Source organism: Microcebus murinus, chromosome 12 (genome assembly GCF_040939455.1).
Source record: "Microcebus murinus isolate Inina chromosome 12, M.murinus_Inina_mat1.0, whole genome shotgun sequence".
Lineage (NCBI taxonomy): Eukaryota > Metazoa > Chordata > Mammalia > Primates > Cheirogaleidae > Microcebus > Microcebus murinus.
In genome coordinates, this window is record NC_134115.1 from 27,996,530 (window position 1) to 28,012,226 (window position 15,697).

Genomic DNA, 15,697 nt, shown 5'->3' on the forward strand with positions numbered 1-15,697 from the left:
AAATCTGAAACAAGATGAATGGAAAAACTAGAATGTTGAGGAAACATAAACAACTTAAATGAACTGAAAAAATTCCTTAGAAACTCAATGTGCCAAATTTGAAACAAGATGAATGGAAAAACTAGAATGTTGAGGAAATAAGATGGCAGAATTAATGAGATGTGGCCCATAAGATCATTATTTTATTGTACCGCCCAATATTGCTATGTTAAAGACAGAAACAGGAGTTTGCAGGGTTTTGCCCTGAAGGAATATATGAACTCATTAGTTCACCTATCAAGGGCTGGCTCGCCTTGGGAGGGTATATTACATTATAATAACAGCTAATATGCATTGCTGTTACACTTTTATATTTTATTAACTGACTTAAATACAACTGTCTTTTGAAATAGATAATATTACCACCATCACCCCCCATTTTACAGATGAGAAAACTGAGGCAAAAAACATTTTGGCAATTTTCCTAAGAGGCCAGAATGCAAATCCTTCCAACACAGCTAGAGTATATGTCCTTAACTGCTAAGCCATGCTGTCTTTCAGTGGCTTAAATTCTTGGTCAGTGGTGTTTTTGTACAGCCAGATACAGGATTCTTATTCTTTTTAAAGAAGTTTTCTTTATTAATAAGCAAAAACATATTGATTTCTCTTTCAAAGAAAAACTAAGTTCATTCCAATACATTTCCAAAAAAGGATGTTCAAGACCAAAAGTCTATCATTGTTTGTTTCTCTTAAAACATGACAATTATTCTTCATATTAATTTCAAATGATAATTTCAAAAGATGGTACAGACAGAATATTATCCGCTGCTTTCCCTTTATAAAACAAATTCATTGCCTTATATGGCATAGATAGGAAAAAAATTAACAAAATTGAGTGATTTTATACAAGAGTTAAAATGAGTGGCAATAATTAGTGGTAGTAAAAAATTAGTGGTAGTAAAATTAGTGATCACCTTTTGCTCTAGTGAAGTTAAAAATTCAAGCACTGAAAGACATGGCTCAAGTGAATCAATGTGTTATGTTGGTTAGTACTTGCCTCTTTGAGGAAAACCTCCATATCTTCTTGACTTTCAAACACAAAGGCTCTCAAGTCATTTGATGGAATATGATTTTCAATGTATTTGGCATTTTTATTATCTTTCATATTGATCTGAACAAAAAGAAAAACAAGTTTTTTCATGAAATCCAAACTGATTATTAAAATACATTAATATTTAACTTAGATTTTTAAAAATTAGATTAAATTTTAATCCTTGAGAAAAGGGAAGACAAAAGAACAATTTGGTATCAAAGAGTCATTTAAAAAAATCTAATCTATTTTATTACACAGAAACAACCAACACAGTACATAATTAAACAAAAGCCAAGATGTGAATAATATCTGATGCATATTAATTTTGATGCTATTTAAGAAATAACAAATGTCTTTCTGGTCAACTCATTTCAAAGTCTCAGATTGAGACTTAATATAAACATCTTTCATCTTCCCCAAAACTTTTAATATTTTTCTTCTTAATTTTCAAGAGAACTTCACACTATACATGGAAATAACTGATAGGCAGAAAAAACACAAAGAATTGAATAAAACTTTATAAAACTAATAGAAAAAAAAACTTGCTATATCTTAATTATAACTGTTAGTACCTTCAAGAGAAACTTCAGGTTTATACCACCAGAGTATAAAAACTTACTGACTTATTTTAAAACTATTAACTAATTAGTCACTTCTCAGGTAAGGTTCAATGCTATGAAAGATATTAAATTAGGTTAGAAAAAAAACTGTTTCAAGGAGAATACAATCCATTATTTATTGCAGATTAATAAGTATGTTGAAAAGTAGAGCATGATTAAAGTTCCCATTAACAGAGGTATATAAAAAGTGCTATCTATGGCATTTTGGAGGAGAGATCAATTACTTCCAGCAGATGGAAATCAGCTTTCTTGAAAAAATAATGAGAAGGGAGGTATTTATGTACTATAATATATTATAAAGCATGCTAGTTAAGAGGTAGAGCTCTAGGGTCAGACAGCTGTTCTTTCAAATCCTATGTATAATCTTGCTCAAGCACTACTTAAATCTCAGAAGTTTTAGTTATATCTGTAAAATGGATATAGTAAAACAGTATATACCTCATGTGGATTAGAAGAGATAATACAATAAAAAAAAACAGTACAGTGCTTATCATATAAATGTTGGCCAACACTACTCTCTACTTTAAATTATAGGCTATCAATCAGTGTAGAAAAGTAAGAAAACAGATACATAAGCAAATAAAAAATAAAAAAACTAAACCACAAAAACACCATTATCCTATACTATATTTAGTGTCTACTGTTTCATAATTTTTTTGGTATTACTGTATTTGAGCACTGGTCAGTTTGTGTGGTTCTAGTTGTGACTGATTGATGTAATTTTTTTCCAAGGGTAAGCATACTCTATGGCATTTATAATTTAGAGGTTTCCTGATATCCTGAAGGAAGATTTAGTCACTCTGTTGGTTCTTCCTCAGCTTCTGCTTTCTTAGGATGCTCCCTCTCCTCCTGAGATTGATGAAGAAAATATTTGCCAAAGTTCTTCAAAGATTCAAAGAACTTAACAGTCACAACTTCACTGTTAAAGTAGTGAGACACAGATAGGCAGATATAGAAGACATAGGACTCCAAGATAATCTGGTAGTTGATGGCAGCCTCCTGTTACACAATTTTTTAAATGAAATTTTTCTATAAATCATGGTAATAGATTGCTAATTGACAAGATATATGACTAAAATTTGAAGTCTGTATATTGCCACCTCATCTATGAAAGTGGTAGCATTGCAATTAGACTCTAAAGGGTGAGGTAAGTATGTAGGGGATATGGATGGAGGGAGGTGGTAGGAAAGGTGAAAGGTTATTTTAGGAAAAGTAAAAAAGCACAGTATACTTCTTTATCTCAAAGACTCAAATGTATTAATAAAGTAGAAATACATGCCAGCTAGTAATCTAAACTCAGTGACAGGCTACTATTAGAAAATCAAATGATAAGAGGATGACAAATCTAATAAAGTACTGAAGAGACTGGCATTTTAATAAAAATCTGTTAACAATTATACTTGCATTATACCTTATACTAAAAGTCATGATATTTTTACTGATATTTTCTTTTAATCCTTATCAGATTAATCAAAACAATGTCTTCATCCAAAATGGAAATCCTCATCTTTCTAATAATACATACCCAAACAAGAAGAGAATATATTATGCATATTTTGCTAATATAATGTAAGATATAATAAAAGATGAAAAACTATATGAAATGATTTTTAATAAAGTATAACAATCATGAGTTAGAGAAAATAAAACTTTTCATGAATCCTGCAAGGATCTATAGTGAGTTCTTTTCTAAAGAAAAAAATTATCTAGTAAAATAATCCTTAAGTCATTTTTGGAGTAAGTTTTAAGTTTATGTTATATATATATATATCTAAAATATCTTTATTAAAGATGTTGTTTTTCATTTTTTAATCTCTTTACATGGCCAAGCTTATTTTAAATAGTTTAGATGGCAATCATCCTAGTAAATCCTTGGCTACATTTCATTAAAAGATTTACTAAATATAGCTTCACCTATTCTTGATGATCCACAATCAACAATAAGAACTATCAAACACTTTCTGATGTCAATGAACTATTGGCTTCATTCTCAAAATCCTCAGAATGCCCTTTTCTGTAGCAAGCGATTTTCTTGCCTATCTTGTCATGTGTTCCTTATTAACAAATTTATTTACAGCAGCTTTCTATCTCTTCAGCAGGTTTTAATCTAATGCCTGCTATAACCTAAGAATAGCAAGTGCCAGAAGGAACCAGCTAACCAAGCTAATTTTCTACATGATCCTTTGTCAGTAAGTTGTTAGTTTCCCATACCTCTTTCTAGAAAAAAGTTCACAAGTTTTATGACAGTTATTACCCTCACTGATTAAGGGCACTTTAAAAAGCTCATGTAGGGAGGGATTCTGCAGTATGTCAGATGCCGCAAGTCTGATAATGGAAAACCCAGATGTTAACAGGACTAAAAATTCTTAAAACAAAAATCTACAATGATTACAATAATAAAACTAACAGATGCTACCAAGATGAACAAAATTTTTTACCGTGAGCATTATGGGCTCACAAACTCTTCGCTTAAATTTGTCTCTGTTATTTCTCAGCCATAAAACAGCATCATATGTGTCACGGTATCTCTGTCTCAGTTTATCTTCCTTTTGATTCATCAGATTGTCAAAACGTACAATATGATCATCCACACCTGAAATTGGAAAACAAAGTATTATTTCTCTGAAAACATTAATTAATGAAATAATTTATTATTAATATAAAAGAATATCCTAGATCTAAAGGTTATAAATACCACTTAGCAAGTACTCCTCATAGTGGAAAAAACTTGACCTGGACAAATCATTCAAAAATTTCCAAACACCTGGGATAAAACATGATCTTGAAACCATCAAAAACAAAAAACAGGTTACCTATAAAAAAGAGAAAAACACTAGATTTCCTATCACAAGACAATGGCAATAGTTCTTCAAAACTTTGAGAGAGAAAAGATTTTCAACCCAGAATTATACATACAAAAAAAATAAGAAAAGGGGATAATAAAATAAAGATATTTATATTCAGGGTACAAAGACCTGATATTTCTCATTAGATATCTAATTCCCGGATATCTCTTTCTAGGAGGTTACCCAAAGACATACTCTAACAAAATAAGGGCATAATGTAAGAAAAAGAAAGACGTGGAATTCATGAATAGGTTTATAATACAGAAAAAACATGAGAGAAATCACAGATGACAACCATGCAAGAGGCCTTGAGAATAATCAGATTAGATGGAAGTAGAAAGCTACAGAACTCAAGAGAATACCTGATAAGTTACCTTTGTTTTTTTCTCCTTAATTTAGAGAAATTATTATATAAAGGAAATAGTGTTTTTTTTTTTAAAAAAAGATAAATTGAAACCTTTTAAAAAGCTATCAATGATAGGAAATTTAATCTTAATGTACTACTTGGCTTGACTATGAACAAGTTTAACTGTTGTAATTAACAATACTTAGTATTTCTAAACTTCTAGAATTAACCCATAAATAGAGCACATAAAACTTGATTACAGTTCTCAATAAATACAAATGTTTTCAGCATTCAAAATATCAAAACCAGAGTACAGCTGAAAGAATTTAGAATGTGAGAAGGGAGGAAAGTAAAAAGCAAGGACAGAAAGGAGTACTAGTATTTGAGCTTACAAAGAGTGCATTCAAGCAATATTGGCAATGTTAAATGACCAAAAAAAGGTATATTATATTAAAAATCATTATCATTAATAATCCCATTTGAGGATTGGAGGAGTGTGTTATGAGGTAAAATCAACATCTAGAGTAACTAAATATGAAAATGTAATGTCTAAAATTGATTATCAAGCAATAGTAAAACAAGAATATAATAAATGTATATGGGGTGGGGGGGCGGAGCAAGATGGCGGACGAATAACACCGCCAGACAGAGTGTCTCTGCAAAAAAGACAGATTCTCGCAGAAATTAGAGGAAAGAAGCAAGAAGACGAGCATACAGCGGACAAGGGCCGGAAGGAGGGGTACTTGAGACCCCGGGAGACTCCACGGGAAGAGGCTGCGGAGGAGAACTGGAGGCTGAGACCACCTGAGCAGCCCAGAGACAAGCGGCAAGGGTAGGTGGATTTGTTGTTTCCCCTCCCCTGCATTCGGGACTGCTGGTGGGCTCCCCAGCGGGTGGAGAGGCCTGCGGACACCAGTCCAGAGACTGCAGCCTCCAGCCAACGGTGAGCCTGTAGGAGACGTGGCGCCAGGTTCCCAACTTCCTCCAGGCACCTCCGTGTGCACAGACCCGAGCCGCGCAGCAGGCGCCATTTTGCCTCCTCCTCCCCTCCGCCAACCCTACCCCCGGCTGCCCAGAGAGACAATACAGCCACCAGCCAGAGGCACCTCCAGGGAACGGGACCTTCCCGTTTGGGACCCTACACCTGACTCAGGGGAACTCAGACTGTGAGCTCCCTACCCGCCCGCCCTCCCAGGTGCTGCTGGCACCGTGTTCCCAGGAGAACGGTGCCGACTCAGAGGCTGAGAGACATAGATCCAGCTTGGGCTCCCTGTGGGTGAATTGGGACCGGAAATCCTCTCCCTGGTGGGGATACAGTTTGAACTCTGGGACCCAGAGGTTGGACCTGCAGACCAGATCCCCTGCACCGAGGGCTAGCATTGCCCGGGGCACAGAAGGGTTATACGTGAACAGCCTACTGAGGGCTGTGTGCCTCCAGGGACGGATCGGCGTCCTAGAGGGCAACCCTCCTCCCAGGAGGAGGCCGTGCGCCCAACCCAGGTGGCGTTCGTGTGCAGGGAACCTCCCCGCCGGCATCACAGTCTGGGGAGGCCTGGTGGCTTGTGGTCTGGCCTGCTGGCAGAGGCCCAGGAGTAGCTGCGGAGTTGGGGAGGGTGGAAAGAAGCGAGGCCTGCTCCAGACTGCTGGTCTCAGACAGCCCCACCCCCACACACAGACTTTCTGGCTGAGCTGGACCATTCCAGCCCCCCCCCCCACCACAGCTTTCCCTGGAAGCAGAGAACAGAACTTTGACCCCTGCTAACGGCCTGAGGGCAGGCTTACCCAACCCAGCTCCGCCCAGAACAAGAGCTGTTAACAGGACTCAAAATCACCAGTATAGCCTGTTCCTCCAAGGAAACGCCACCTACTGACAGGGACCGCATCTTGCACAGCCTTTCCACGGCACCCACTGACTCAATATACAGGGAGTGGTCCAATTTCACCCACAGACACCACCTAACGCCTCAGAAACTAAACAAGGTGTGTGAATACCCAAACAATAACTTAAGGAAAGAAACAACAACTGATCGACATGGGAAGAAATCAGCGAAAGAACTCAGGAAATATGAAGAACCAAACGGAAAACACACCCCCAAAGAGGAGCACCAGCCCCCTAGAAACGGACACCAACCAAAATCAGGCAACCAATATGACAGAAGAGGAATTTCGTATGTGGATCATAAGAACACTCACCCAGCTGCAACAACAACTCAATGACCAACACAAAGAAACCACAAAAAGCCTCCAGGATATGGGAAAAGAAATAGACACAATGAAGAAAAGTGTAACCGAACTCCTGGAAATGAAGAATCAATTCAAGGAACTACAAAATACAGTGGAAAGTCTCAAGAACAGGGTAGATCAAACAGAAGAAAGAATCTCAGAGCTTGAAGATAACACCCTCCAATTAAATAAATCAGTCACAGAAATAGAGCAGAGAAACAAGAGAAAAGAGCAAAGCCTACAAGAGCTGTGGGATTATGTGAAGAAACCTAATGTGAGGGTCATAGGGTTACAAGAAGGGGAAGAAGACAACACTCAAGGGTTGGACAAGCTGTTTGAAGATATAATAGAGGAAAATTTCCCAGGCCTTGCTCAAAATCTTGAGATACAAGTTCAAGAAGCTCAGAGGACCCCTGGGAGATTCAACGCAAACAGGAAGACGTCACGACATGCAGTCATCAGACTGACCAAAGTATCAACTAAAGAGGCCCTTCTAAGAGCTGTAAGACAAAAGAAGCAAGTAACATACAAGGGAAAGCCAGTTCGAATAACATCAGACTTCTCTAATGAGACTTTACAAGCAAGGAGAGACTGGGGCCCCATTCTCACTCTTTTGAAACAAAACAATGCCCAGCCTAGAATATTATTCCCTGCAAAACTAAGCTTCGTATATGAAGGAGAAACAAAAACATTCTCAGACAAGTAAAGGCTCAGAGAATTCACCAAGACAAGACCAGCCCTACAAGAAGTACTTAAAACAGCGTTATGCACGGAACATCATAATAATAACCCACGAATATAAAAATAACCAAAACCCAAAGATATTAAAGGCCAGATATTACAATGGGTCAAGACAGAAATCATAGCAACATCCAACCCAACAGAATGATCAGTAATCTACCTTACCTATCAGTTCTCTCAATAAATGTGAATGGCTTAAACTCTCCACTCAAGAGACATAGGCTGGCTGAATGGATAAGAAAATACAGGCCAAGTCTATGCTGTCTTCAGGAAACACATCTAACCTGCAAGGATGCATATAGACTAAAAATAAAAGGGTGGAGATCAATATTCCAAGCAAATAGAAGCCAAAAGAAGGCTGGTGTGGCAGTTCTAATTTCAGACGATTTAGTTTTTAAACCAACAAAAGTAGTGAAAGACAAAGAGGGTCATTATATAATGGTGAAGGGCACAGTCCAACAAGAAGAGATAACAATTTTAAATATATATGCACCCAACTTAGGTGCACCCAGATTCATAAAGCAAACCTTACTGGAGCTAAGCAAATGGATTAATAGCAACTCCATAATCGCCGGAGATTTCAACACCCCACTGACAGCACGAGACAGATCCTCCAAACAGAAAAGTAATAAAGAAATAATGGACTTAAACAAAACTCTAAAACAATTGGGTCTGACAGACATCTACAGAACATTCTACCCAAAATCCACTGAATATACGTTCTTCTCATCAGCTCACGGGACATTCTCTAAGATTGACCATATCCTAGGACACAAAGAAAATCTCAAGAAATTTAAAAAAATAGAAATCATACCATGTACCTTCTCAGATTACAGTGGAATAAAACTAGAAATCAACCCTAACAGAAACTCACATTTCTACACAAAAACGTGGAAATTAAACAACCTCCTACTAAATGATTACTTCGTAAATGAAGAAATCAAGACGGAAATAAAAAAGTTCTATGAAGAAAACGACAATGGAGAGACAAGTTATCAACTCCTCTGGGACACAGCTAAAGCAGTTCTGAGAGGAAAGTTTATCTCCATAAATGCCTATAACCAAAAGACAAGAAGATCACAAATAGACAATCTAATGAAACGACTCAAAGAGCTGGAAAAAGAAGAACAGACCAACCCCAAACCCAGCAGAAGAAGTGAAATCAACAAGATCAAATCAGAACTAAACGAAATTGAAAACAGGGAAGCTATTCAGGAGATTAATAAAACAAAAAGTTGGTTCTTTGAAAAAATAAACAAAATTGACACACCATTGGCTAAGCTAACGAAAAGCAGAAAAGAGAAATCTCTAATAAGCTCCATCAGGAATAAAAAAGGAGATATCACAACTGATCCCAAAGATATACAAGATATAATTTATGAATACTACAAAAATCTTTATGCACACAAACTAGAAAATGTGGAGGAAATGGACAAATTTCTAGAAACACACAGCCTCCCTAGGCTCAACCAGGAAGAAATAGATTCCCTGAACAGACCAATCTCAACAGCTGAAAGAGAAACAGCAATTAAAAATCTCCCTAAAAAGAAAAGTCCCGGTCCAGATGGCTTCACACCTGAATTTTACCATACTTACAAAGAAGAACTAGTACCTATCTTGCAGAAACTATTCCACAACATCGAGAAGAACGGAAACCTCCCCGACACCTTTTATGAAGCGAATATTACTCTGATACCAAAACCAGGAAAGGATGCAACAAAAAAAGAAAACTATAGACCAATATCCCTAATGAATATAGATGCAAAAATTTTCAACAAAATCTTAGCTAACCGAATCCAGACACTTATCAAAAAAATAATCCACCACAACCAAGTGGGCTTCATCCCAGGGATGCAGGGATGGTTCAACATTCGTAAATCTATAAATGCAACTCACCACATAAACAGAAGCAAAAACAAAGACCACATGATTCTTTCAATAGATGCAGAAAAAGCTTTTGACAAAATTCAACACCCTTTCATGATACGAACACTTAAGAAAATAGGCATAGAAGGGACGTACCTAAAAATGATACAAGCCATATATGACAAACCCATAGCCAACATCATACTGAATGGGGAAAAATTGAAATCATTCCCACTTAGAACTGGAAACTGACAAGGCTGCCCACTATCTCCACTTCTGTTCAACATAGTGCTGGAAGTCTTGGCTACAGCAATCAGACAGGAAAATGGAATCAAAGGTATCCAGATAGGGGCAGAAGAGATCAAACTTTCACTGTTTGCTGATGATATGATATTGTATCTAGAAAACCCCAAGGATTCAACCAAGAAACTCCTGGAACTGATTAATGAATTTAGCAAAGTCTCAGGATACAAAATGAATACACAGAAATCAGAGGCATTCATATACGCCAACAACAATCTAATTGAGAACCAAATCAAAGACTCAATTCCCTTCACAATAGCAACAAAGAAATTAAAGTACCTAGGAATATACTTAACCAAGGACGTAAAAGACCTCTACAGGGAGAACTATGAAACACTGAGGAAGGAAATAGCAGAGGATATAAACAGATGGAAATCCATCCCATGCTCGTGGATTGGCAGACTCAACATCATCAAAATGTCTATACTACCCAAACTGATCTACAGATTCAATGCAATACCTATTAAAATCCCATCAGCATTCTTCATAGATATAGAAAAAATAATTTTACGCTTCGTATGGAACCAAAGAAGGCCCTGAATATCAAGAGCAATTCTGGGCAACAAAAACAAAATGGGAGGCATTAATATGCCAGATATCAAACTATACTACAAAGCTGTAGTAATTAAAACAATATGGTATTGGCATAAAAATAGGAATATTGACCAGTGGAACAGATGTGAGAATCCTGATATAAAACCATCCTCATATAGCCATCTAATCTTTGACAAAGCAGACAAAAACCTACGCTGGGGAAAAGAATCCCTCTTCAATAAATGGTGCTGGGAAAACTGGATAGCCACCTGTAGAAGGCTAAAACAGGACCCACACCTTTCACCTCTCACAAAAACCAACTCACGCTGGATAACAGACTTAAACCTAAGGTATGAAACTATTAGAACTCTAGAGGAAAAAGTTGGAAACACTCTCCTAGACATTGGCCTGGGCAAAGAGTTTATGAAGAAGTCCCCAAAGGCAATCACAGCAGCAACAAAAATAAATAAATGGGACATGATCAAACTAAAAAGCTTCTGCACAGCCAAAGAAATAGTCATTAAAGTAAACAGACAACCTACAGAATGGGAGAAAATTTTTGCATCCTATGCATCCGATAAGGGACTGATAACTAGAATATACTTAGAACTCACGAAAATCAGGAAGAAAAAATCAAATAACCTCATTAAAAAGTGGGCAAAGGACTTGAACAGAAATTTTTCTAAAGAAGACAGAAGAATGGCCAACAAACATATGAAAAAATGCTCAACATCTCTAATCATCAGGGAAATGCAAATCAAAACCACAATGAGATATCACTTAACCCCAGTGAGAATGGCCTTTATCAAAAAATCTCCAAACAATCAATGCTGGCGTGGTTGCGGAGAGAGAGGAACACTCCTACACTGCTGGTGGGACTGCAAACTAGTTCAACCTCTGTGGAAAGCAATATGGAGATACCTTAAAGCGATATAAGTGAATCTACCATTTGATCCAGCAATCCCATTTCTGGGCATCTACCCAAATGATCCAGTGACACTCTACAAAAAAGACACCTGCACTCGAATGTTTATAGCAGCACAATTCATAATTGCAAGGCTGTGGAAACAGCCCAAGTGCCCATCAATCCAAGAATGGATTAATAAAATGTGGTATATGTATACCATGGAGTACTATTCAGCTCTAAGAAACAATGGTGATATAGCACATCTTATATTTTCCTGGTTAGAGCTGGAATCCATACTACTAAGTGAAGTATCCCAAGAATGGAAAAACAAGCACCAGATATATTCTCCAGCAAACTGGTATTAACTGAGTAGCATCTAAGTGGACACATAGGTACTACAGTAATAGGGTATTGGGCAGGTGGGAGGGGGGAGGGGGGCGGGTACATATATACATAATGAGTGAGATGTGCACCATCTGGGGGATGGTCATGATGGAGACACAGACTTTTGGGGGGAGGGGGGGAAATGCGCATTTATTGAAACCTTAAAATCTGTACCCCCATAATATGCCGAAATAAAAATAAATAAATAAATAAATAAATATATATGGAAGGACTATTAGAAAAAACTGCTGAAAGAGTTAAAAGTGTTTACTTTTGAGTGAATCTGTAGGTGGAAAAGGGATCGCACCATCTTCTCCTCTAGTTCTTTTTTTTCCAGCCATACTCATCTAACTCTTTGATAAACATAAAAAAAGGTATGTTTTTTTACTAATCTTAATCATATACACTGAGCAGATAAAATATAAGATCTCCTCTATCGGAATAATGCTACCGATTTATTCAAAGTTTACAAGAAAGAAAACCAAATATGAAACTAGACAGGTTTCTTACCAACTTACTTTAAGTGTGAAGGAAAAAAGAGAAAAGAATAAAATGAAAAGAAAATGAAATAAAGCATAAAAAAATAGAATAAAAAATTAAATAAAGTTAAGAAAAAAAATTAAAAAAAAAAAGAAAGGTTTCAAGACAGGTTTCAAGAAACTAGGCTAATGGAAGGTTATGAAGGCTAGAATAAAGAACTTAAATTTGATCTGAGTAACAGTGAGTGACTTTGTAAAGAAAATAAAGCTAAGCACTTTTAGAGAATTAAATCAGCTGCCATGTGACATAAGGCAACGGCCAGCCGCTGGCAAATCATAGTACATGAAAGAAATAGGTAATTAAGGCATAACGTATAGGTAATTAAGGCATGAGCTAAGCTTCCTAAGCAAGGAGACTTAAACATTGTCATTAAATGTTTATCAGAAAACGAAGAAAGCCCATCAACATAGATATATCTCTATTTGATAAAAATTTTAGCCTAACTTCAAGAAAACTTACTCTTTTTCTCTTTCTCTAGAGTCTCCCTCTCTCTTCGTTTATCAATTATCTCGCCTTCACATAATGCCTTTTCATCTTGAACTCGTCTCAGATCATGTGTAATGGCATCAATCTGGGGCTGAAGATTCTCACAGTTTTCTGTCGTCTTTAGCTCATTTTGCAAATCCTCTATCATTTTGCGGGTATTACTTATTCTCCTCTGTCGGTCATGCTCTTCGTTTTGCTTTACTGTTAAAGCCTGCTGAAGTTCCTCAATCTAATAAAACAAAAAGTTAATACTTGAGAGTGTTCTCCTGGTATATAAGGCTTTCATAGTAATATACTAATTTTAGAAAGTGCATAGAGGGAAGTAAAACTCAATGGAAATGAAGCAGGGGAAAGAGGGGAGGAGAGGATGGGCAAAACCCTACCTAATGGATACAATACACACTACATGGGTGATGGGCACACTTTTAACCCTGACTCAAGGATTACAAAAGTGATCCACGTAACCAAAAGCATTTTTACCCCGGTAATACTCAGAAATTTTTTTTAAAAAAGGTAAAGCAGAAACTACTAGACAATTAAAAAATAAGGTTGATATTTTTTAAATAAAAAAGATGATTTGAAAAAAATTATAAGAGTAATAAACCCTTGCAAACATGAAAGGACAAACAAGAAAATGAATTTTAAATCAGCCTTTTCATGTCCTGCTCTTAACCATAAACAAACAACCAAAGATCCCCAGATAAATAAGGAAAGACTCCAGGAAGAAAGAAACCAAAATAAGAAAACGAAAAACAAATACCAAGAAAAAAAGATAAGAGAGAAAAAAGAAGAAAACTTCAAAAAACTTTTAGTTTATATTCTCAGAAAGATTTGTGAAGATATTATATATATCAAAACAATAAGATACTATGAATTAACAATATATAATAAAAAATGTTCTTAGAAATTAATAAACATGATTTCTGAATGCCAAAATTCAATTCAGGGGTACAAGATAAACCTGAGGAAATAGCAAAGGAAACAGACACAAAGACATGTTCCATCATGAAATCTCCTTGACTGTGTTTCATCACACAGATGTTTTCTGAAGTTCAACTTTTTGGAAGAAGAAAAGTCCCTCTCCCTTAAGTTTTAAACTTTGCTAGGTTAAGTATGAACTAAAATTTAAATAAATAGGATTTTCCTTAGCAAAAAATTACCTGCAATAAGCTAAAGTTTTACAATTTAACTGTCTTCATTTCTAGAAATTAGAGCTATAAACCAAGATTACATCAAAACACATTAAAATTTAACAATAGGCCGGGCGTGGTGGCTCACGCCTGTAATCCTAGCACTCTGGGAGGCCGAGGCGGGCGGATGGCTCAAGGTCAGGAGTTCCAAACCAGCCTGAGCAAGAGCGAGACCCCGTCTCTACTATAGATAGAAAGAAATTAATTGGCCAAATAATATATATAGAAAAAAATTAGCCGGGCATGGTGGTGCATGCCTGTAGTCCCAGCTACTTGGGAGGCTGAGGTAGGAGGATTGCTTGAGCCCAGGAGTTTGAGGTTGCTGTGAGCTAGGCTGACACCACGGCACTCACTCTAGCCTGGGCAACAAAGCGAGACTCTGTCTCAAAAAAAAAAAAAAAAAAAAAAATTAACAATAAAAATGTAATCAAAATGAAAAGTTCTGTAGTTTAAGTATGCTTTATTTCATTAATTCCAATCATGTATAAAGGTACACAGGCATTTTCTACATAAATGTCATCACTGATTTCTTGAAATGAAAGATCTATTCAGTGTTTAAAAAAAACAAAACCCAGAATATATACCTCAGAATTTAATTTCTGCTATTAAGATAACTAAATCCACCATTATTCTATTAAAAAACCTTGAGCCTTCGAGCTCAAAGATCATAAAGCATAAATGAGTAGTTTTGAGAAATTTTTCCTAATTGTCCTCTGTGCAACTACTACACTTCCAAATCTTAGTTTCACTCACAGATTAAGAAATAGAGAATGACAGCCGGGCACGGTGGCTCACGCCTGTAATCCTAGCACTCTGGGAGGCCAAGGCAGGCGGATTGCTCGAGGTCAGGAGTTCAAAACCAGCCTCAGCAAGAGCGAGACCCCGTCTCTATTATAAAATAGAAAGAAATTAATTGACCAGCTAATATATATACAAAAAATTAGCCGGGCATGGTGGCGCATGCCTGTAGTCCCAGCTACTCGGGAGGCTGAGGCAGAAGGATTGCTTGAGCCCAGGAGTTTGAGGTTGCTGTGAGCTAGGCTGATGCCACAGCACTCACTCTAGCGTGGGCAACAAAGTGAGACTCTGTCTCAAAAAAAAAAAAAAAGAAAGAAAGAAAAAAGAAAAAAAAAAAAAAGAAAAGAAATAGAGAATGAGGAGGATCTTAACAATTCAATTCCTAAACAAGAATTTGTCACATAATCCAAACCTAAAAACAAAAGTCAGGGCAAATTAACATAATAAAAATTTCAGTAAAAAAAATCTTACATGTTTATCTTTTCTTTCTATGACATCTTGCTTTTGTTTGCATTTTTGAGATGTCTCCTTAATATCTGCTGCCTGTAAAATTAAACCAGGGGGGAAAAGTTAATTAAAAATTCATGCAAGCCAATTATATGGCCCTGTCCATTCCAATATTGTTATGTGAGTTAACCCACAAAAATTTTTCACAATTTCAACAAAATTCATAATTATCACCAAAAATACTAACAGTTATTTATAAATCTACAAAAGGTTATTTCTATTGATATTAAAAAATAAGTGCATGTGTATGCTTTATTTCTTGACATTTATTTTCCTGTGGTGTTTTTATCTGATCCTAAAAAACATCCTACAAGATAGTCAGGGGAGATATTAC

At 36.4% G+C, this 15,697-nt stretch overlaps 1 protein-coding gene across 2 annotated transcripts in view; it reads right to left on the reverse strand.

Moving 5' to 3' along the window:
• The window catches only part of SMC5 (structural maintenance of chromosomes 5), a 98,170-nt gene that overhangs the window by 45,613 nt on the left and 36,860 nt on the right, over window positions 1-15,697 (reverse strand). For both annotated transcript variants that reach the window (XM_020289303.2, XM_020289302.2), the window contains exons 8-11: window positions 15,328-15,399; window positions 12,842-13,097; window positions 4,131-4,285; window positions 1,037-1,150 (exon numbers count right to left, since the gene is read on the reverse strand). In XM_020289303.2, the coding sequence (XP_020144892.1) occupies window positions 1,037-1,150; window positions 4,131-4,285; window positions 12,842-13,097; window positions 15,328-15,399 (597 nt within the window). The remainder of the gene's footprint in view (window positions 1-1,036; window positions 1,151-4,130; window positions 4,286-12,841; window positions 13,098-15,327; window positions 15,400-15,697) is intronic.